The sequence below is a fragment of the Ursus americanus genome, chromosome 26 (genome assembly GCF_024610735.1).
Source record: "Ursus americanus isolate L20-20 chromosome 26, mUrsAme1.1.p, whole genome shotgun sequence".
Lineage (NCBI taxonomy): Eukaryota > Metazoa > Chordata > Mammalia > Carnivora > Ursidae > Ursus > Ursus americanus.
Genome location: NC_142152.1, coordinates 31437276 through 31460948, shown reverse-complemented (window position 1 = coordinate 31460948; position 23673 = coordinate 31437276). Strand labels below are relative to the sequence as shown.

At 35.6% G+C, this 23673-nt stretch overlaps 1 protein-coding gene across 4 annotated transcripts in view; it reads left to right on the top strand.

Annotated features, from left to right (window-relative positions):
• The window catches only part of EML5 (EMAP like 5), a 168074-nt gene that overhangs the window by 65859 nt on the left and 78542 nt on the right, over positions 1-23673 (top strand). For all 4 annotated transcript variants that reach the window (XR_015721849.1, XR_015721850.1, XM_087856166.1 and 1 more), the window contains exons 10-17: positions 875-1087; positions 7409-7576; positions 8248-8354; positions 8877-8995; positions 10267-10457; positions 17151-17252; positions 19029-19122; positions 20066-20166. Coding sequence is in view for 2 of the 4 variants with exons in the window: in XM_087856166.1 (XP_087712292.1) it covers positions 875-1087; positions 7409-7576; positions 8248-8354; positions 8877-8995; positions 10267-10457; positions 17151-17252; positions 19029-19122; positions 20066-20166 (1095 nt within the window). In the remaining 2 variants the exon portion in view is untranslated. The remainder of the gene's footprint in view (positions 1-874; positions 1088-7408; positions 7577-8247; positions 8355-8876; positions 8996-10266; positions 10458-17150; positions 17253-19028; positions 19123-20065; positions 20167-23673) is intronic.

Below are 23673 nucleotides of genomic sequence, written 5' to 3'. Positions count from 1 at the left end.
TTCTATGCTATGTGAGTGGTATTTGGTAAAGTCCTAGCGTACATTAGAAAGTCAAAATGCCATTTCTATGGGTGGAACTAATTAAATATAATTGCTAAAAATGTCTGACCACAAATTGGGGTTTTTTGTCGTTACTTCAAATAAATTTTGCAAATGCCCATAATATAGCTAACTAAATTTGAAAAACAGTTTCCATCAAAGATTTTTTAAAAGAATAAAGGCAATCATCAAAATATTATCTCTGTACTTCATTTAGTATGATACTTAATGAATTAACCAGTTTTCTAACAACTTATTTAATAAGACTAGGTACATAATTAAATAAATACATCTCCCCAACAGTTTTTCATTAATAATCTGTTTGTAACGAAAAGTGACTGAATCCTAAAGTCCTATTCCCTAGTGTATTACTTCTTGCTCATCCTTCCTTCTTGGTCGTTTTCAGTTTTCTTTTTTCTCAATCATGCATCTTCTTGGGTTTCTTATTTAATAGCTGATTTGCCACTTTCATATAGCTTTTACTTGTTCTAACTTACCCTGTTGTGACTAATCTAGCATGATTTTAATAGGGTTGTTTATTCTCCACATGAGTGACCTGCTGAGCTACGTTAGAATCCAATCTATGTGTGTCTCTGTATAGTTTTGGTAGGGGCTTTTTTTTTTTTTAATTCCTTGCATTTAACTTTCTTCTTTCCTTACTGTATTCACCTACCTATTCATAATACTCTTCTTTAACTGTGGTAGGAAGGTATTTAAATTTTGGAGTTTGCCATGTTATCAGTATAATTTATCAGATATTTATAATTTATCAGTATATTTGAGAAAAAATAGCTTCTTAAATAACTTCTAAAAAATAACTATGATTTCTTTTTAGGAGGAAAAGAAGTGACAAACAAAGAAGAAATAAAAGGTGTTCATTGGGCTTCATGGACATGTGTCTCAGGCCTTGAAGTAAATGGAATTTGGCCCAAGTATTCAGATATCAATGACATAAATTCAGTAGATGGAAATTATATTGGCCAAGTTTTAGTTACAGCTGATGACTATGGAATTATAAAATTATTCCGGTATCCTTGTTTGAGAAAAGGTATCTTTTCTTTCAAAATATAAGTTCAGGTCACAGTTTGGAAACGGTTGGTTGGCTAGTTTTCATATACAGGTGTGTTTTTTGCTTAGAACCTTAACATATATTGCTTTGACATTTGTATACTTTGTATAACAGAGTAAGAAAAATAAGGGGTCGTATTGGTTATTCTCTACACATTTTATGTATCACTTTTTTTTGGATCTCTTCTTAAATGATGATATTAATCATTCTGTTCATTGACTTAGGGATACTTAAATGAAATTCTGTATTAGTTACTTATCCCATGCCTTATTCCATAAAGTATTTGAGTCTGCTTATAGTAAGTCCATAAGTACTAAAATAATTACATGAATACAAAATTTAGTATCAGGAAATTAGTTATGTGGAGACCAAAAATAAGGCAGGGCACAAAGTAATGTTCATCATAGCTATTTTTTAAACTTTTTTTTTTTTTTTTTGCTTTGTTGAGTATAGTTGACACACATGGATTCATTGATTGATTGATTGATTCAGTAAACTTGTCCCAACATGGGGCTTGAACTCATGACCGTAAGATCAAGAGTTGCATGCTGTACTGACTGAGCCAGCCAGCCAGGCATGCCCCTTATCATAGCTATTTTTTTAAAGAAAAGCATTTTTTACTATTCAGGGAAAGCAAAGTTTTTTTTCCTGAGATTTAGTTCTCAAAGAATTCTCTTCCAATAGTATGGAGCTTTAGATTAGGTGCAGTGAGTGTATTCCTAGAGCATTAACATATATAGCAAATGTAATAATGATTTTTACCTGGTTGTTGATAAAAGCATTTAGATGAATGTTAAAATGCATTTCAGTAAAAGGTGATTATGGGAATAGCTGGAATAGTTGTATTTAAATAGGTAGTTCATTGATGTCAAACTTAAGGGTCCGATTTTCCCATAAGTCTATGCTAGCATTTCTGTCGTGCCTTTACAGCAAATTGGTAAATTCCAGATATTGCTACCTAATGCCATGTTGTTGATTCTTGCTTGCAGGTTGTCACCTTCCTAGATGCATGTGAAATTGCATCCATAAGTAATGCTAAGTGTGTTAATAAAGGCTAGCTAAATCTCTAATAATTAAAATACCTATTTCTGGATCTCACCACGTAGCCAGGACATGAGAGTCACCAGGCACAACAGATTTTATTATGACTCAAAATGAGACTTGCTTCGTTAGAAGGTGTGTGAGATTCAGTAAGATTAAGCAGGATGATCTGAATCTTCTACTAGGAGAGAAATTGCTGCATCATAGAGAATTTATAAGAATTTATAAGACATTGCTTCTACTCAATGTTTCATACACCGACTCTGCAAAAACAAAAATAGTATTCCAAGCATTCTTAGTCAAGTGAATGGGATTTATTGACAGTTTTTTATGTTTTACAGTTTATTGACAGTATCTTTGTTGCACGGTAGTTTTATTTTCAAAATGTATAGTAATAATTGTGGGAATATTTTACTCAAGTTTTCAGAAAAATTAGTCTTGTTTAGTCACTGCTTCCAGAATATAAATTGATTTCCTTATTTTTCTTTTTATTAGATTTTTGTGAGAAATTTTATGGTAAGGGTTTTTATTTCTAGGCACTTGTGAGTTAGCTTGAGACTATGTGTAAGTAATTGGGAGAACAGAAGATAGGATATAACTACTGCAGGGCACCTGGGTGGCACAGCGGTTAAGCGTCTGCCTTCGGCTCAGGGCGTGATCCCGGGAGTTATGGGATCGAGCCCCACATCAGGCTCCTCCGCTAGGAGCCTGCTTCTTCCTCTCCCACTCCCCCTGCTTGTGTTCCTTCTCTCACTGGCTGTCTCTCTGTCAAATAAATAAATAAATCTTTTTTTTAAAAAAAGGATATAACTACTGCATCTTTAAAGAATTCGTACAAATATTTTAAGATTCTGTGTTTATTGAATTCACGTACTTGCATAAAGTTAGCAGTATTACTAGAAAAATTACTTTTTACATTAATTTTGTTGTACATTCTTTCATACATTAAGTTGTATTATTGATCAAACTTAAGTTTGGGAAAAGAGTGTGTCTACTGTAGTAATACATGTTAGATTGTTAGATATCTACTTAAGTAATAATCCATTACATTCTAAGAAGTGTAGCATTTACAAAATGTGGAAGGACGTTAAATAATAGAAGTGGCTTATATTGTAGAATCATTGTAATTCGGACACAAAATGTATGAGATTAGCTCATTGAGAATGATCCTCTTCCATATTTAGCCGCCTTGAATCCTAGCCCAAAGCATTACTTCTCCTTTCTTTTTTCCCATTAGTGTCCTCTTTCTATCTAAATTCTTTTGCTCTTGACAGTATTTTCTCTCAAATAATCAGACTCTTCCCAGGCAGCAGCACATGGGCTATGTTAAAGGGTGAGGAGGTGGGGATACAGGAGGATGGAGAGGTGAAGGCAGGGTTGTTGTAAGCTAACACCTCCATCACTGTTACTAGTTGCCAACACTTTCTCTCTACTTGTTGACCAATGAAAATTTGTATTTGATAAAAATCTTTCTCTAGATTTGATGAGAAAATTCATTGGGAAAAACAAACATCAAACAAAAAAATTTATGTTGGAGATTTACTCATGACTTGTTTTTTAAGATTCATCCATATTGTTGCATGTAGTTCTAGTGTATTCTTCCTGGTGGTAAAATACTGCATCGTGAATATATGATATAATTCATGCATTTATTATTCTCCTGTGATGGACGTTTGGGTCATTTCCTGTTTTTTGCTATTAGATGCAAGTTTCTCAAAGATGTATACTTAGGAGTGAAATTGCTGCGTCATAGAGAATTTATAAGAAAATGCCAAATTGTTTCCCAAAGTAGTTAGACCATTTTAAAAACCCTGTTGATCCACATCCTTTTCAGTACTTGGTGCTGCCACGCTTTTTAATTTGTGTACATCTAATTAGTATAAATGATGTCACATTGTGGTCTTAATTTCATTTGTCTAACAAGATCATCTTTCCCATTATTTTTGGTTTTCTGCATTTCCTCTTCTGTCAAGCACAGGTTAATATCTTTTGCCTATTTTTCTGTAGAGTTGTTTTCTTTTACTAATTTGTTAAAGTTTTTTCATATACTCTAGAAACAAATGATTTGTAATTTTTATGGGTTGCAAATGTCTTTTCCCAGTTTATGACTTATTATAATAATAATTACAATGACTTACTATAATAATTATTGTCTTTTCTTGACCAGTTGTTAAATTTCAATATAGTCAAATCTATTTATCTCTTTTTTTAATGAGTAGCTCGGTTTTGTGTATTAAAATATTATCATACTAGGGTCAGAAAGATAGTCTCATGTATTTTATAAAGAAGTATTAAGGTCGGAGTGGCTGGCTGGCTCAATCCGAGGAGCTTGTGCTGTGACTCTTGATCTTGGGGTTGCGAGTTCGAGCCCCACACTGGATGTAGAGATTACTTAAAAATAAAAAAATCTACGTTTGATCTTAGCCAAAAGGCAGAGAAGTGATAAAAAAAATTTTTTTTAAATCTTTGAAAAAAAATCATTAAAACATAGTTAAATGGGGAAAAAATCTTTTGTCATATTGCTACAATTTTTGAAGAGATTTAGTTCATATTAATTTTATGTTAAAATACACTTTAAAACAAATAAGAAATGGGATCATCAAAACAGAAATATTTCAGTATATTGCTTTACACTCTCCAAGAATTATCATCCCCTTCTCCTTTAAATTAGGAAAGTTTCTATTACCGTTCTAGCTTGCTTTGATAAATCTTCTCTCTGAGATATTAGTTCTAATTGATAACACACTCTTTAGGCCTTAACTATTCTTTTATCATTTCCTGTCATAGGCCAGAGTTTTCATAGTTAAGGGACTTTGAGAGCTTATAACCTAATTTATATCAGAATGGAAATGGAGTCCAAGAGAGGGTGTGATGTGCTTGAGTACCTGTGCTGTTAAGCCATCAAGCTGACTTGAGCTTTAGTCTTTTTATTTCAACTTTAATATTCTTTACACATTATACTTTTGTCCCCTTTCATAATTAAAAGGGTTGGAGTCATGTTCATGCCCTCTCATTTTCTTCACTACTCTTCTTCCCTCCTCTACAATCTATCCAACTCAACCATGCAGGCATAATAAGGGGAAATGTAATCTTTGTCTTTCTCTTTCTTCAGGTATCTAATGAATATTTCCTACATACCAGGCACTAGGGATATAGAGTAAACAAGATGCCATCCTGTCCTAAGGAGCTTATAGATTATTACAAGAATTAATAAGTAAATAGACCATTACTTTTCAGTGTCTTAAGTATACTCACATAGGGTAATCACAGGGAATTCCGGAAACACGTAGGACAGTATACTTGGTCTTGGTGAGTCAGATTCACTTGATGAAAGATGTGACATTTAGGTTCACTTTTAAATTATCTGTTTATCATAGTTACATAAGCAGTTCTGGTTATTTGATAATTATTAATATAGTCCCTTTAATTAGAAATAATTGGTTTCCCTTAGACTTATTCTACAACTTTTTTGTTAAGCTGCCTTGGTTCTTTCTTAGAGAGGGATTGATCTTTGAAAAGTCATAGAATATAATTTGTAAGGGACTTACAGGATTATTTACACCTCTCTTGGGGCTATTGCCCAGTATAATTAATCTGAATAGTGCCTCATAAACTCTTCATGTACCTAAACATGACAATATTAGTACATCTTAAAAGCTTGGAATTTTGTTTCCTGGAATCTCTGGCTTTACCTTTTAAGACTCCCTGGAGGCTAAGAGTACTTAAAAGACCCCATCAAAGAAAGTAATAGCCAAAGTCCTCTTGATGGGCAAATAATGCATTCTCATATAGACAGATGGAACTAAATCTTACATTATTAGACTTTCCTAGGTGAACTGTGGCAAGTTACCCATCTAGAAAGTTACTTATATTAAGCTGCATAAAAAAATTGGTTCTTAAAATAACAGCATTGCTATTAAGCAGCAAATTGTAATTTAGATGAGTTTGGTCACATCTTTTACGCTTTGATTAAGATGGCTACCCCTAAATTCATGGCCAATGTGAAAGTTTATCCCCAGATTTTAATTGATGGAGCTTCACCATCTTGACAGGCCTTCTATAACTTAATTTAAAAATTTTAGGGGCGCCTGGGTGGCTCAGTCGTTAAGCATCTGCCTTCGGCTCAGGGCGTGATCCCAGAGTCCTGGGATTGAGCCCCACATCGGGCTTGCTGCTCTGCTGGGAGCCTGCTTCTTCCTCTCCCCTTCCCCTGCTTTCCCTCTCGCTGGCTGTCTCTCTCTCTGTGTCAAATAAATAAAATCTTTAAAAAAATTTTTTTAAACATTCTCAAAATGAAGCCAAACATTATTGTATCCAGTATACTCTAATAGAGGTGTGTGTATGTTGCCAAATATCAGGTTTATCCTAGCAGGATATAGAGAATGTTTTCTGAACTTAGAACCACAAAAATGGTTCTTGTCACCACACAGATTTTTTTTTTTAATTAACCAGAAAGTTAGATAGTTCCTTTACAGTTAGAAAAATTTGGTGATACAACTTAACATCACTAATGATAGAACTGTGCCCCTTGAAATGATGTATCCAAAAGGATATATTATCACCTGTGCCAAAAAAAACACACCATCTGATTCTAATCATGAAGAAACATTAGATAAACTTATGTTGAAGAACATTATACAAAGCATATAAACTTAAAGAATTACTATAAGGGACACTTTTTGGGACAGCTGGGCATATTTTATTTTGATGAATATGGTGTATTATATTGATTTTTGACTGTGGAGCCAACCTGCATTCCTGGCATAAATCCCATTTGGTCATGTTGTGTATTCCTCTTTATATGTTGCTGTATTGGATTTGAAAGTATCTTGTTGATGGCTTACATTTTAAAAGGATCCTCTGGCCGCTAGGGCTAGGAGTACTGGGGGTGAAGTAGACTGGTTCAGTTTCACTTAAGACCAAAGACCTCAGGCCAAAACATTCAAATTTCGTTATCTGGAAACAGTTGATGCCTTCGTGCCTGCAGGCTTTTCTCAAAGCAGTAAGAAAATGCCTCACAACGCTGGTGGTTCCTACCAAATTATATTGTGAATCAGTAGAGCAAATATTTACATCCCTTGATGTAGACTCATTCATTTGTTCATTCAACAAACTCTTTAATTAATATTTTTACCCTTTAATCATAATTAAGATAATGAAGGGAGAATGTATTGGTTCAGGCATAGAAATTGTTGTTTGAAGTGGTATTTTCATGTGTTGGCATTTGTTTATCAATTTACAGGTATATTTTTGTTATAGGGGCCAAGTTTAAAAAATATATTGGCCATTCGGCTCATGTAACTAATGTCAGATGGTCACATGACTATCAGTGGGTTATTTCTATTGGTGGAGCAGATCACTCTGTCTTTCAGTGGAAATTTATTCCTGAAAGAAAACTAAAAGATGCTCTTCACATCGCACCCCAAGGTGAGTAGTACACACTGCCTAAAGAATTTCTCTGTCAGAAAACTTCAGTAACCCTAAAGTAACAATTTAACTATTGAAGTGTAATCTAGCCTTATAATTAACAGTATAGTGTTTTATTAGTGGAAATTTTACATTAAAATACTAGGCATCTGTATTTAGAGTCAGATGTCAGAGCATGGAATACAAAGTACTTTTGCATGCATTTTCATCCACCCAACGATGAGTGAAGAAACCCTTATATTATCAAAACATTTAATGTATTCTTGGGGAGATAGGTATCTATCTAGGTTTCATGTATGGTTTTTTGGTCAAAGAAAAATTATGTAATATCAATTCATTTGTTGCATACAGTATTTTCTAGATATTTTTCACATTCATTATAGCTTATATTCACGTACCTTTGCACCAACATTTAAGTTTGATGTAGCAGTCACTGGGTGCCAGTGAAGGGACTTAAAGTAGCTGTTGAGTTTGCAGTGAGTGGAGAGGAAGGTAATCTGTAGTACAGTTTACTGACATCTGTGTCACTTGAATAGATAATTTCATTTGATTGTTTTATGGCTTGTCACCGTGTCAGTTGGCACAGTCAGCTCTTAATCACTAATTTTATAGTGCTGTTTTGAAAATGAATGTTCTTCAAACAAGTAATGTTTCATTTTTAAAAATTGCAGAAAGTCTGGCTGACTCCAATAGTGATGAATCAGATTCAGATCTGTCTGATGTTCCAGAGCTGGATTCTGAAATTGAACAAGAGACCCAGCTTACCTACCGTCGGCAGGTAATTGTTATCATCCCATGATTTTTTTTTTTTTTCAGAAAAAGTCCAGTTTCTTGTTTATCTTTCTCCCTGTTGTTTATTGATTTATCGTTATCTTTTGTGGTTTTTAATTTTCTAAGAAATGTTGGTCTGTTTCCGTTTTCCTCCTTTAAGTGTTAAAGTACACTTGTATAAAATGTTCTTTTACAATAAGTGTTTGATATATCAAATATGCCTGTATCCTATTTGCCTATAGCTTTTTGTCACAGTGCACGCCCATTTATTCTCTTTAAAATATTTTCTTGTGATGTATAAGAATTCCATGGAACACTAAATACGTATTTGTCAGTGTGATACATAGAAAATATAAATTTGTTATTTCTAAGGAAGGAAATTTCATAAAATACCTTCCTATTTAAGATAAGTGTTAAAACTTTACCGACCAGTAGTAACCACAATGTCTGAAAGTTACATTAGAAATCTGTGAACACCTTTATTAATTTATATTCTAAGAGTATTTTTACTTATGTACATTATTTAAAGGTTTACAAAGAAGATCTACCTCAGCTTAAAGAACAGTACAAGGAGAAACAAAAAAGTGGTACTTCTAAGAGAAGAGAGCGGACTCCAGGAAATAGTATTCGGTTACACTTTGTGCATGGGTATGAAACAACTATTTTTCATTTATGTGTTTGCGTTTTGGTTCACATTTAGTAGCTGTGTGACTTTGAGCAAATCACTTAACCTCTCTGTGCCTCTTTCCCCATCTGTAAAATGAAGGTAGCAGTACCTACTTGATAGGGTTCTGATGAGTAAATAAACCAGTGTTTCTGGTGACTTAGGATATTGTCCCGCACATAATAAGCACTGCATGAATGTTGATAATAAATTTATCTTATGAAAGTTTAGTATTAATATTTATAGACATGGATCTCTTGTCTTTAAACAAATGAAAATAAGTAAAATGTAAGAGATTATCATCTCTCCTAAATAATTCTGATTTGGAATTATATTGTGCCCTTTTTAGGGGCCTGCATTGGGCCTTTGTATTTTAATTTCAATAAAATATGGTTTCTGGATTTTCTTAGAACATCTGGCAATACAAGTCTCACCTTTCATCCTAGAACAACACATTCTCCAATTCAACCCTTCCTGTCCCTTCACCTAGTAATCATTTTCTTACCTGACTAATAATGCTTTCAGGAATTTGAAAAGGATTCATTTAGTAAAAATATTTTATCTCATTGTTAAAATAGGCAGTATTTCCATGCAGTTATATATTATACATTGAGTTCCTTTGAAGTGCAAAGAAAGGTTGCTATAAGTGGAATTATATTGATCATTTTTAAAAGATTTGGCTTTTTTTTTGGATGTGTATAATATTTTTAAATTGAACATTTTTGGAATATATATTCTCATGGTTCAACAATGCACATAAAAGCATACACTTTGAAAATCCTTGTCCCAGGGAGCTCTCCTCTGCTTGCTAGATGGGAGACTGCCTGATTCATGAATCTTTTAATAAAACCAATTAGATCTTCAAAAAAAAAAAAAGAAAAAGAAAATCTTCCCAGCTCTGCCCTCCCAGGCATCATTTTTCACCTTCCCAGCTCTGCCCTCCCAGGCAGTTCTATACCCTTCTATTTGTAAAAAAGCATCAATTTTTGTTTTATATAAGTTAATCTTATGCGAATAGTAGTATACTATGTATACTTTTCTGCACCTTTTCTCATTCAGTATTATAGCTTGGATTTAGCTATTTGTAATCAATTCATAAAAGTTTATGGAATTCAAGATACTTGTATTTTGTTTTAGTTGTTCAGGATCTTGTAAAACTGGAAATTGAATGACCTAAAAGGTACCTACTTTTCCTTATAGTCTGTATTTACTAGATGAAAGGTCAAGGTTAATTTTATATGTTTTCTATTTTCAGTTACAGAGGTTATGACTGTCGAAGTAATCTGTTTTATACTCAAATTGGTGAAATTGTGTACCATGTAGCAGCAGTGGGTGTCATTTACAATCGGCAGCAGAACACGCAGCGCTTTTACCTGGGTCATGATGATGATATTCTCTGCCTGGCTATTCATCCTTTGAAAGACTATGTAGCAACAGGGCAGGTAGGTTAGACCTTTGTTTGGGTTTACAGTTAGGTTAGTCCACTTTTTAAAAAAAATCTACCTTTTGTTTTCTAGGAAATGAAGAATAATGAATTCTTTAGAATGGGATTTTATTTTCATATGACAAATAAAATTTATTCCAACTTTGTTCCTATAGTTTTCCTTTGAGTTTTATTGTTTTGATCATTATTATTATTTTTTTACTTGGAACTAAGAGCTCTGGCTTGTCTTCTTTCTGTCAGGATATATTTTTTAAAATTTGTGAGTAAACATAGAAAACAAAGGCTAGAAATCTGGTTTCTTTGAGTTGTCTAAAATAATAGAATGATCTAACAAGTGTTCTGTGACACACAGTGTGACTGTTTTTATTTAACAACCATGGTATTTACCTATTCAGCTTTACCAAAGTACAAAGCAGAAATGTTGAAATAGAAAACACTGAGAAAAGTCTTAACTGATATTTCTTTATATGGATATTCTTAAAGAAGAAAAAGGGTGATATTTATAAATATTCTTTCTATATGCAAACACTTTACTAGTTTCTTAGTATATACGATTGACCCTTGAACAACACAGGTTTGAACTACATGGCTCCACTTACATGTAGATTTTTTACAGTGCTGTAAATGTGTTTTCCTTATGATTTTCTTAACATTTTCTTTTCTCTAGCTTACTTTATTCATAAGAGTATAGTACATAATACGCGTAACTTACAAAATGCATGTGTACTGACAATGTTATCAGTAAGGTAGAAACCTTAACAACAGTTAGGCTATTAATAGTTGAGTGTTTTGAGGGGAACTTGAGTGGCTCAGTCGGTTAAGCGGCTGCCTTCGGCTCAGGTCATGATTTCAGGGTGCTGGGATTGAGCCCCATGTGGGGCTCCCTGCTCAGCAGGGAGTCTGCTTCTCCTTCTGGCCCTCCCCACCGCTTGTGCTGTCTCTCTCATATAAATAAAATCTTTAAAAAAGAATAGTTAAGTGCTTTGAGAGTCAACAGTTATACATGGAGGGGCGCCTGGGTGGCACAGCGGTTAAGCGCCTGCCTTGGGCTCAAGGCGTGATCCCGGCGTTCTGGGATCGAGCCCCACATCACGCTCCTCCGCTATGAGCCTGCTTCTTCCTCTCCCACTCCCCCTGCTTGTGTTCCCTCTCTCGCTGGCTGTCTCTATCTCTGTCAAATAAATAAATAAAATCTTAAAAAAAAAAAAGAAAAAGTTATACATGGATTTTTGACTGTGCAGGGATTGGAACCCCTAACCCCCATGTTGTTTAAGGATCAACTGTATTTTATAACTGTATTTTACTCTCAATTTACCTCTATGAGAGTGAAACCATTTGCATTTACAAAAGAGGAAGTTTAGGTTTGAAGAAATTATTTTATCAGAGATCTTTCAGCTAATAAATGGTAAAGCTTAAAGCTCCCTTTGGCTTTTTAAACGCTGTGGAAATATACCTTCTAGGATATATTGAGCTGAAGCTGGGCAATTTGCTTTACTCTACAGGTTTCCTGAAAGGAGAGAAAACTCTTCCCTTTTTCTTTTCATCTTCTCTCCCTCTGTTTGTGCCTCCCTCTTGCTCTTTCTCTCTTTTTCTCCTTCCTTTCTTCCATTTCTTGAAAAACATTCATAGAGTGCATGGTGTGTACCAGGAAATGTGTTGGGAATATAAAGATAAATAAGACATGTTCTTGCCATGGTAAGTATCCATATTCTGAAGGGGAAGACATACATGCAAGAAAAATCATGCTACAAGGTTATAAGTATAGAGCAGGGCTTCTTAACCTTGGCACCACTGACATTTTGGGCTAGATAATTTTTTTTTTTAAGATTTTATTTATTGGTCAGAGAGAGAGCGTGCATAAGCAGGGGACAGCAGGCGGAGGGAGAACCAGGCTCCCCACTGAGCAAGGAGCCGGATGCGGGACTTGATCCTAGGACCCTGGGATCATGACCTGAGCTGAAAGCAGCCGCTTAACCCACTGAGCCCCCCAGGTGTCTCTTGGGCCAGACAGTTCTTTGTTGTGAGGGTAACTGCATTATTGTGTACAATGCAGTCCTGTGTGTTGTATGTTTAGCAGCATCCCTGGCGTCTACTCACTAGATGTCAGTAACACCATCCACCCAGTTGTGACAACCAAAAATGTCTTCACAGTGTCAGATGTTGCCTGGGAGGCAAAGATCGCCCCCTGCTGAGAACCACTAATGTAGAGATATGCATAAATTCCTTTTGCATTGTAACAAACGACTGATTAATTGTGCCAGATAGAATTAGGGAGACCCTCATGGAGTTGAGGACAGCGAGCTGAGTAGTTTACCTGACTGGGGAGGTAGGAGAAAGTGTTCTAAGTGTGTTATTTGTAAACGTGGGGCTAAAATCCCCCAAAAGACAGCTTACTTAAAGAACCGTGAGTAGCCTAAAGTATTGAAATCTTAAGAGGCATGATGAAGAACTGATTAAAAGGGTTGGTGAGGGCCTCAGGGGCACCATTTAGCCTTATCTTTAGTCTATAGAAAAGGTTCCTCTTAAAGGCCAATTATTGACCCATCTTGTTTGCCAAGGAGTTGGAACATGATTCTGATACTCCTCTAATGAAGGCTGTAGAAGAACTGGTCCTTTGCTGTCATCAGTCTGGGATGGAAGAGAATTCAGGCCAGATTAAATTAAAAGTCAGTATGCCCACAGGACACCCCCCGGATACCGACTGCAGAGGAGGCAAAACTTTACCTCTAGACTTCCTAGGGTTTCAGGTGGGGCTCTTTAATAAAAACTCAAATTAACAAAAACAAAAAGTTTATTAACAGGTGTAGTGCACATCACGTTGGAGAAATCTAAACCCAAGTAACTGAAAATAGTGGCTTAGAATTTCAGCTTGTATAGAAAACAGAAAGACTGGTAAGAAATGACAGGACAAAGGAAAGCGGTGTTAGACTTCCAGGGGCAACACACTGAGAGAAGGTATATATAGGACAAAACTCCTAGAGTAAGGTTTCTTTGCAGATTCTTCTTACAGTGTCTCTGGGCTGAGTCTGTCTCCAGTAAAAGGAGAATTTATATAATCAACAGGTTGTACACCTTAAACTTATGCACTGTTGTATGCCAGTTATATCTCAATAAAGGTGAAAAAATTATATATATATATATTTATCTCCTGCCTTTACACAGAAAAGGAGGTGGGTTTTTTGGGGTTTGCTGCTGCTTTATTGCCTTCAGCTCAGATTAATTTTTATGTCGAAAAGTTGTTATTTTGGGGTGACACATTCTGGCTTCCTTCACCATCAAGCCATAGCTCTCTTGCTTCTGGCTTTGCTTAAACAACAACTCTGCTTTAGTCCAGGCCTTTCTCCCAGGGTACAGGCTTCTTTCAGTGTTTCCATTTCTTTTCTGTATTGTATTTCTATAATTATAGACTTCTAAAATAAATTGAATATGTTTCTTAAAATAGTTCAAAATGAAAAAAATTATTAAAAGTATTTCCTAAGTATTTTATCTGAGGACTTTGAAATTTAGATGATAGTTCTAAGTGGTGTTTTGTTTTATTTTTGGGAGGAACAGTATAAATAGTGCTCCTTTGTCATGAACTGTGATTGTAATTGGAGGTGAAAGAAGTTGAAAGAAGTTGCCCGCCAACTTGATTATCTTGACTGATTGTACCCTAATTAGAAAATTTTGTTTAATTCAGCAAATATCTTCCTATTTGAAAGCACTAAATGTTTTGTTTCTTAAGCTCCACATATCAGTGAGATCTTATGATAATTGTCTTTCTCTGAGTGACTTATTTTGCTTAGCATAATACCCTCTAGTTCCATCACGTCATTGCAAATGGCATGATTTCAATTTTTGATGGCTGCGTAATATTCCTGTGTGTGTGTGTGTGTGCGCGCGCACGCGTGCACACACCACACCTTTTTTATCCATTTCTCTGTCAATGGACATCTGGGCTCTTTCCATAGTTTGGCTATTGTGGACATTGCTACTATAAACATTGGGTTGCAAGGCAGAGGACCATAGGGGAAGAAAGGGAAAAAATAAAACAATATGAAACCAGAGAGGGAGACAAACCATAAGATACTCTTAATCATTGGGAACAAACTGAGCGTTGCTGGAGTGGAGGGATGAGGTGACTGGGTGATGGACATTAATGAGGACATGTGATGTAATGAGCACTGGGTATTATATAAGACTGATGAGTCATAGACCTGTACCTCTGAAACCAATAATACATTATATGTTAATTAATTGAATTAAAGTGAAAAAAAAAACCCACTAAATGTCATGGGGAAGCACAATTCAGATTGGCTGCCACTGTCAAGAGCTCACAATCTAGTGTGGGTTAGATGAATTACTGTATATATACAGTTCACTAAAAATTTACTAAAAACACACTCATTTAGGTATTTTATGGGTAGCTCAGATTCAGCATGTCCAAAATGGAGATAAATGAGACTAAGCTTTCCTTTCAAACCCGCTTATCCTTGTGTTTCCTACTGAGAATGTGACACTGTATTAACCTGGTTGCCTAAGCCCGAGAGTTTAACTTGTTCTCCCTCACACATTTTAGCCAGTCAGTCCGAGTTACATCCAAGATTTGCCCTGAATATAGTTCAATTCTCTACCATGAATGTTTCTCTGCTTTGTTGTTTTATATTTATATCTTATCTCTGCTGGTAATTCTGTGCTTCATAATTTCTAATCTTATAAACAACCAACTAGTCTTACATCTTCAGATTTTTCCCCCTAACAATTTCCCCAGTGCACTAATAATCTTCCTTTTCTTCTGTGTTTCTTTGTAGCTTTTAAGCTAATGAGTAAGCTCATTAGCGTGTAGTTCAAGACATTTAACCTTGGCCAATAGACTCCTCTTCTTATCTCTTACCAGTTACCTCCTTATAAACTGTGCTCCTGCCTTTTGAGCTATTTAGAATTTGCCCATGTGTACTACTGCTTCACATCTTTTATATAGTTCCCTCCTCTGGAAAATTGTTACCCTCCAGTTCTGTTCAGCCCTCCAACTTTATCTAATTTCTACTCCTTTTAAGACTTAGGTTAAGTAACGTATCTGAAAACTTGCTAACCTCTCCCTTCTCCCCTCATCCCTGACTGACATGCCCCAACTAGTCTCTAATAACACTCATTCTGTTATTACTTTTGCCAGCACTGAACATGGTGCTATCCAAGCTTCCCCACATAATAGCTGTGGGGAAATTACCTAGCCTCTCTGTGCCTGTTTCAAAATAAGGATACTGGGGCACCTGAGTGGCTCAGTCGGTTAAGGGTCTGCCTTCAGTCAGGTCATGATCCTGGGGTTTGGGGATCAAGCCCTGTGTCGGGTTCTCTGCTCATCAGGGAGTCTGCTTCTCCCTCTCCTTCTGTACTCTCTCCCTCTCACTCACTCTCAAATAAATAAAATCTTAAAAAAAAAAAAGAATACTATCAGTGCCTATCTCCTAGAATTGCTGTGATTTTTAAGGGAGTCAGTCCTTGTAACAGTTTCTGGGACATTAAGTCAGTTCTCCATAAATGTTAGCCTTCGTCGTTATCATCATCATTTCCATGTGAGAGGTCCGGTAAGCAATTGAAAATGTAAGTCTTAAATTCAGAAGAAGAGTTCAGTGGTTAGAGAGAAGAATTTGGGAGTCATTTGTTGATTTAACCATTGAAACTGTAATTGAGATAGCCTAAGGCAAAAATGTGGAATGAAAAGACTAGAGTTTTAAAGACAGAATCTTGGGGAAGTTTGTATTTAAGGTATAGGTGATGAAATTGCAAAGGAAGCTCAGTAGTAAGAGTCTGGGGGATCAGAGAACCAGGAGACAATGGTACTGCAAAGTTCTCAAAATTACTACGCTCTGCAGAAGTTCAATAGAAAACAGTCCTGGGGAACATTTGTCTGAAAAACCTAATGAAATGTTGGCTGATGGTGGTCTTGTTATTTGTTATGTCTTTATATAAAATTGGGGTCAAAATTAATAATAATTGTCAGCTGTATTCATTATTTTGGGAGTTGTCTTTATAGGCAAAGCTATCTCTTCATCCTCATAAAGACAGTGATCACTTGAGTCTAAAGGAATAATTACAAATTATAGTTTATCTGTGCATTAGTGAACATATAACCCAAGTTAAGATAGTGTCCACAGTCTTATTTACCTGCTTGGTACTTTAACCCCTCTATATCTCTGTTTATGCCGTTATGCTAGTCTAGAATGTACTTGCTTTCTTTTTTTATCTGAGACTGCACTTCTGAAGGCCCAGGTCAAGTGTCATCTTTTCCATTTCTATATAACCTTTTCATCTTCATTAAGCCTATGTTACCAGATATTCTAATTTAACTGAAAATATCTTGTTTTCCTAATGAGTTTGCAAAAATTTTCCTGAATGTCTTATGCTCATTGTATCTAGCATGGGAACACAGCCAGTTACAGGCGCTCAGTAAGCATTATCTTTATTGACGATGTATCAGATCAGCTTTGTGAGTCACATAGCACATTCCTAGAAACACTGAGCCTAGCCTTATTAGCATTTCAAAAAAATATAAGAAAGAAATGTCAGTCACACATATGATCTGCTTTATATTTTTCATTTGATAAATGCCTGTAACAAATAAGACAGAGGCTGTAAAATCTCCTGTTTTATTTCCTTTTAATAGATATGAAAATAAATAATTGTATGACTTTTATAATTCTTTCTATTGTAGGTAGGTAGGGATCCCTCAATTCACATATGGGATACAGAGACTATTAAACCATTGTCAGTATTAAAGGGCTGCCACCAATATGGTGTCTGTGCTGTTGATTTCTCAGGTAAGGATGTTTTTTGTCTCAATAAGAATGATCAAAATGCAGAGGTGATATATAGCATTATAGTCTAAATTGGTGTTATCTAAACTTGTCGCGTAGCTATGACCTTCACAATTGTTTTCAAATGTGCATACTATCGTCCTCACCAATCAAGTCTGAGAGTGTGGGTTTGCTGGCTGGCTTATAATTTAATGACTATTATTTTAATGCCCATTAATATAAGTGTTTCTATTTTAAAAATGCCTATATAACATCTAAAACTATCTGAATTACAATTACTCATATGTATCCCCCGCTTTGGGCAAACCCCAGTGTCGCTTAATATTTTATAGCCACAAAGTAAACTGAAAATGGTTAGGGTAAAAGCTAAGAAAGAAAGAGGTGAATGCTGAAATATTTGTTTTATAGCATTTCTACGAAGTGACAATTCCAAGCTATCTTGTAAAAATAATTTCAAAACATTTTAGCTCTTTGCTATATATTTAAAAGTTTAGGGATGCCTCGGAAGCTCAGTTGCTTAAGCATCTGACTTCAGCTCAGTTCGTGATCTCAGGGTCCTGGGATCTAGCTCCACATCGGGCTCCATTCTCAGTAGGGAGTCTGCTTCTTCCTCTCCTTCTCCCCCAACTCATGGGAGTGCACGCGCGTGCTCTCTCTCTCAATAGAATCTTTAAAAAGGAAAAGTTTAAGAACTACACGTAGATCTACGATGAAAGCTAGGGTGTGGATTGGGAAGAGGGGAGAAATACCAGTGATAGAGGATTTCATTTTAAGAAACAGTAAGTTTGTAGGTTGGTGATGGTTAGTAAGGAGGGCACGTATTGCATGGTGCACTGGGTGTTATACGCAACTAATGAATCATCGAACTTTACATCAAAAACCAGGGATGTACTGTATGGTGACTAACATAATAAAAAAATATTATAAAAAAAAGATTTTGCCCCAACCAGCAAAAAAATAAATAAAAAAGATTGGATTTTGTTGTCTTAAAAAAAAAAAAAAAAAAGAAACCGTAAATTTGTACTTTCCACTGGTCTAACCGAAATGAGAGTCAATTATTGGGGGGAAGCATAGATATGCATTTAGGCATCTGCTAAAAGTCAAGAAACAAGATTAATGGCAAACTAAAGGAGTCAGCAAGAAAAATATCACCAGTAATGATAACGAAATAATTGAGGTTTGCAAAAAGTGTCAGAGTGGCAAATGTTTAACTGTAGTTTGGGCCTTTGCGACCTGTACACATGTGCACAGCTGTCAGCATGACTGACTTAGTCATTTGTCCAACACATTCATTACTTGTTTGTTAATAGTAACAAATAATATAATTGACCTTCACTGAAAACAGCCCTGTTAATGACAATAGATGGTTGTAACCTACATCTTTTTTCATTCAATGAACTTTTCATAATCACTGAATCCTATATCACAGTAGAGTTCTTACAGTAAATTTAATTGAAGTAAATCTTTCCTTCTTTATTTTCCTTCTCATTTTAAAATCTCTTTTTTCCACTTACCTTCCTCCTTCCCTCCATTCTAATCTGGTATACAAATAAGGAAAACGAGGTCAAAGAAAATGTCAACAGTGTTTAGATGCATTGAGAAATTATTCTTCCCCTGCTTACAAATTCTGGTTCTTTTTATAGCTATATGTGTGCATGCCTAACATTTAACATCATTTTATAAAATTTTAAATATGGTGCTGTGGTTTTAGAATATGTACTGAATGGTTTTTATTTTCTGAATGTTAATGGTCAGTCTCTCTCTGATTAACTTTTATAGCGGATGGGAAACGTTTGGCTTCAGTTGGAATAGATGATAGCCACAGTATTGTGCTGTGGGACTGGAAGAAAGGAGAGAAACTTTCAATAGCAAGGTGGGGAAAAATCTTGATATCACACTGGCAAAATAATGAAATTACTAAAATTTTTTTCAATTAAAACAGTTTTGAAATCAAACAAACATGTAACCTTTTTTTTAATTGCTGCCATCTTTATTACCGTTGAATAAATAGTAAAATCATGGTAAAAAGTCAAATGATTTAAGAATTCATTGGTAGGTTTATCCCTTGTGAACCTGGTTTTACTGTAATAAGACATTGGAAGTAGCTGTTAATAACTCTTCATTTATATGGAAAGTGAATTCTATACAGTGAATTCTGTACAGTAAACTATGATGTAGCCATTGGAAATGCTCAAATCATATATTTGAGTGATGATACGTACACATGTATATCACAAAGAAGCTATAGATTATGTGTATTATCTGTCACATTTTCCATTTTCTAAACTTTCTACAATGAGCATATATTATTTTTATATTAAAAAAATATTAACAGATGCTTTAAAGGAGGAAATAATCAAGTGTCAGATTATTTTTTTAACGTCCTGTTCCTTAATGTGTGACATTAAAGCACTTTAAAAATAGAGCTAAATGCTTTTTTCAGTACATAGACAATGGCCAAATAGTTTAAGAGGAACTTTGTGTTTGGAGTGGCTATATTAAACTGTAACAAAGTATTATAAAATTTTTTTCCTTAACTGATTCATGCCACAGCTCCCTATGCACAGTACTATAGTAGATGCTATCCAAAACAAGTTCAGTTCTCACTGTTCCTGTTTGAAGATTACGCTGAGAATTAAATTAAAATTATGACAAAATAACAAATGTACAAATGCATGATTACATAGCCCAAATTTGAGAGGTAAGTGGGTGAAGGATTCAGTAATGGAGTAATCAAAATAGGGTATGGATTAGGAAAACGATTATTAAGGGAGAGATTTATCTTTAGAGTTAAAACATTTTGGTTTATTTTTCAGAGGGAGTAAAGATAAGATTTTTGTTGTAAAGATGAACCCCTACGTGCCTGATAAATTAATTACAGCTGGAATTAAACATGTGAAATTTTGGCGTAGAGCAGGTAAGGAAGTGCATCTTTTTTTTACTCCTTTGAAAGAAATTATTACTTCTAAAAGCGATTTAGCTAAGTGCAATGCACTATCCTATATTGGATCCTGGGACAGAAAGGAGACATTAGGGGAAAACAGGTGGAATGAGTTCAGTTAATAGAAATGCATCAAACATGTTGGTTTCTTAGTCTGTAGTAATGTAGGATGTTAACATTGGGGGTAATTGGGCAAGGAGTATACAAGAATACTCTGTTACCTTTTCCTCTTTTATGAAAATCTAAAATTACCCAAAATACTAGTTTTTTCAAGTGATTCACAACTGTCTTGATATATTTTAAACAAAGGTGAGATTGATTTTATTGTCATTTATTGACTACATTGATGTAGTATTCATATTTTCAAAAGGGTTTAACTTGGGGCACCTGGGTGGCTCAGTCAGTTAAGTGTTTGCCTTCAACTCAGGTCATGGTCTTGGGGTCCTGGGATTGAGCCCTGCTTCAGGCTCCCTGCTCAGCGGGGAGTCTGCTTCTCCCTCCGCTTCTGCACACCCCCCCCCCAAGATCTTTCTCCCTCTCTCAGATAAATAAGTAAGATCTTTTTAAAAAAGTTTGTTTAAATTATGAGATAAATCAAGTAATGTCCAGACTCTTTTCTTCTTCTGTTAAAGACATGTTTTTTAGTATAAACTGAAAATGAAAAATTTTGTAAAAATTCTTTATATGATATAAAATGATACAGAAACAGAATGTTGTATTACTTTAGCCATTTGTAACTATGGATTAGGAGCTGTGGCAGAAGTACATATTTTAAAATTAAAAAATGTCTCTTCTAAATAAAATAGTAGTACACTCATAAATTCCACCAGTTTGATATCAAAGTCTCAGCATACTTAAACCTTTCAGATAAAATACACAAATATAGGAAGAAGTAAAACATAGATAAGAAAACAATAGTTTTAGTGAAGACATTTCCCCAGTTCAAGTTAGTTTCAAATTGTAAACTACATAAAGCATGAATTGATTTTCACACTTGGATTTAATACTTTATCACAAACTCATCAGATCATAGTGTATATACGTTTACAAAGTAAAAAAGTATTTTCACATTTTTATTCCCATATATTTAAATAAAATTTTAGAATACCGTATTTATTTAGAATTGCAAATACCAAGCAAGTAATGCTTCTTATATTTGTCTTGAAAAAAACCAAAAACCCTATAAATTTCTTTGAAATAAGAGACAAAGAAAGTAAATAGTCTTAGAATGAAGAGATTTGCAATTGAATGACTTTTTTCCTTAAGTTTGATTAGTCATATAGTAGACCTGAAACTGAACCATAAGGATAAATGTTAAAACTTTGATGTGCCTTTCAACCTTCCTCACTTTTGGGGTTCTGATCCACAGAGTTCACTACCCAAGTAAGAAATAAGTAACCACTTTATTAATCTGAGTAACTGCTGTCTAAGCCTCTAAATGCATAACTTTATGTAAATTAAGTAAAGATGGCTTAAGCCTAAGGCTAAAAGGGAGCTTCTTAACTCCTGTCTCAGAACTAGGCTTTGAGAATTCCAACTCATAAATTATTAAGGTGTCCTCTAAGAAACTTGAACTGTATTCCATGGTTGGTAGGGGCAGGCAGCCACTGAAAGTTTTTGAGTGCAGTGATGACAGGACCTGGTATAATACGAATATGTTATGCCGTGTCTATCAGAAAACCCACTTGATTATTTAAACCGGCAGTGGCAAACTCTTTCTGTTAATGATGAGACAGCAAATATTTCAGACTTCCCAGGCCCAAGGACACAATAAAAAATATTATGTTAGTACTTACAGAACAAGAGTGAACACTCCTGCCCTGCTTTATACCCGGTTGCCATTAACTGAAGACTGTCTCCAAGATCAACTTGCTGCAGCAAAAGGGACTGGCAATTTGGGCTGGAGGAACCATAGTCATGCCCCAGTGACACATAGGTCCTAGTGTGTTCTTCTCCCAGAGAGCCCTACTTTCTCACTTTGGGCAGCTAGCCAGAGTTAAGGCAACCCCTGGATTGTAATTCCACTGCTAGGTGCTCGGCATTTGCCATTAGCAAAGTCCTCAACTTGTAGATCGCAACTAGCTTGGACCCTGGGCAGCTGCTAGCTGGCAGCCAAATGTCAGAGAGGCAGGCTCTGGGAGTAGAGAAGGAAATAGGCATGGCTTCTGTAGCTCACAGTGCCAACCTGTGGACTCTGTACAAAAACATGTGGTGGCAGGGCTTGGCCCACAGCCTGTACATAGTTTGACTCTCCTGCTCCAGTTAGTCTGTGCTCCAGTGAAAGCCAGTCCCTTCACTTGTGTACTAGATCCTTTCTCTTCTCATCTGTTCAAGAACATCAGTTCAGTTCTTCTTCCCTTTCTCCCCTACATCATCACTTTTCCCTCTTTACTTACTCTTAACATACAGCATACAAGTCTGGGGTTATTTCTCCATCTTAAGTAAATAAAACCAAATGAAAACCCTCCTTCAATCTACCCTCAAGTTGCTAATCAGTTTCTTGTATATGTACTATACCTTTAGACTGTTGTTTATGTGTTCATTTTGCAATTTATCTTCTCCTTCTTTCTCTGGAGAGAAGTCTAACTTGCTTGGTTGGTTTTTTTTTCCTCATTACTCTACTTAGTTACCCTTACAAGTTCATGAACTACGCTGGCTGCTATGTTAAGAAAAGACAGGGGTGTCTGGGTGGCTCTCTGTCAGTTAAGCATCTGACTCTTGATTTCGGCTCGGGTCGTGATCTCAGGGTGAGCCTCGTGTCAGGTTCTGCACTCAGCGTGGAGTCTGCTTGAGATTCTTTCCCTCTCCCTCTGCCCCTGCTCCTGTTCGTGCTCTCTCTCTGAATAAATACAATCTTTTAAAAAAAGAGGACAGTCTTGTGCATACATTTGGAATGTGATCACTTTGCATCATCTTCCATGCTACCACCCTGGTCCATGCCACTTTTATCATTTGCCCAGATGATTGAAATACCCATCGAACTCTCTTCTTCCTTGCCATTCTTTGATTTACTGTCAACCCAGAAATCTGAATGAACCTATTAATACACGATCTGCCAGATTTTATTCCACTAACCACTTCCCATCTCATGCAGAGTAAAAGTTAAATCCTTAGGATGGCCTGTAATACTGCCTTTGACCTCTGTGGCCTCATCTCCCATTTGTTCCTCCCTTATTTTCTTTGCTGCACCATACTACCTCTGAAACTGTTCCTTGAAGGTTCTTGTCACATTCCTGTGCTAGGGGCCCTTGCTGATCCCTCTGCCTTGAACAGGGAACAGAGCAGGGAATTTTGTTGCCTGTTTTGTTTGTAGCTCTACCCCCAGTGCCTTGAATAATGCCTGGCATATATATTTCTTGAATAAAAGAATGAATGAGTTCAATTGGAAAAAAAATGGGCAAAAGATATCAATAGGTAATGAATGGCCAATAAAAATAGGAAAATATGACAAAGCTCATTAATAATCAGAGAAGGGCACATTAA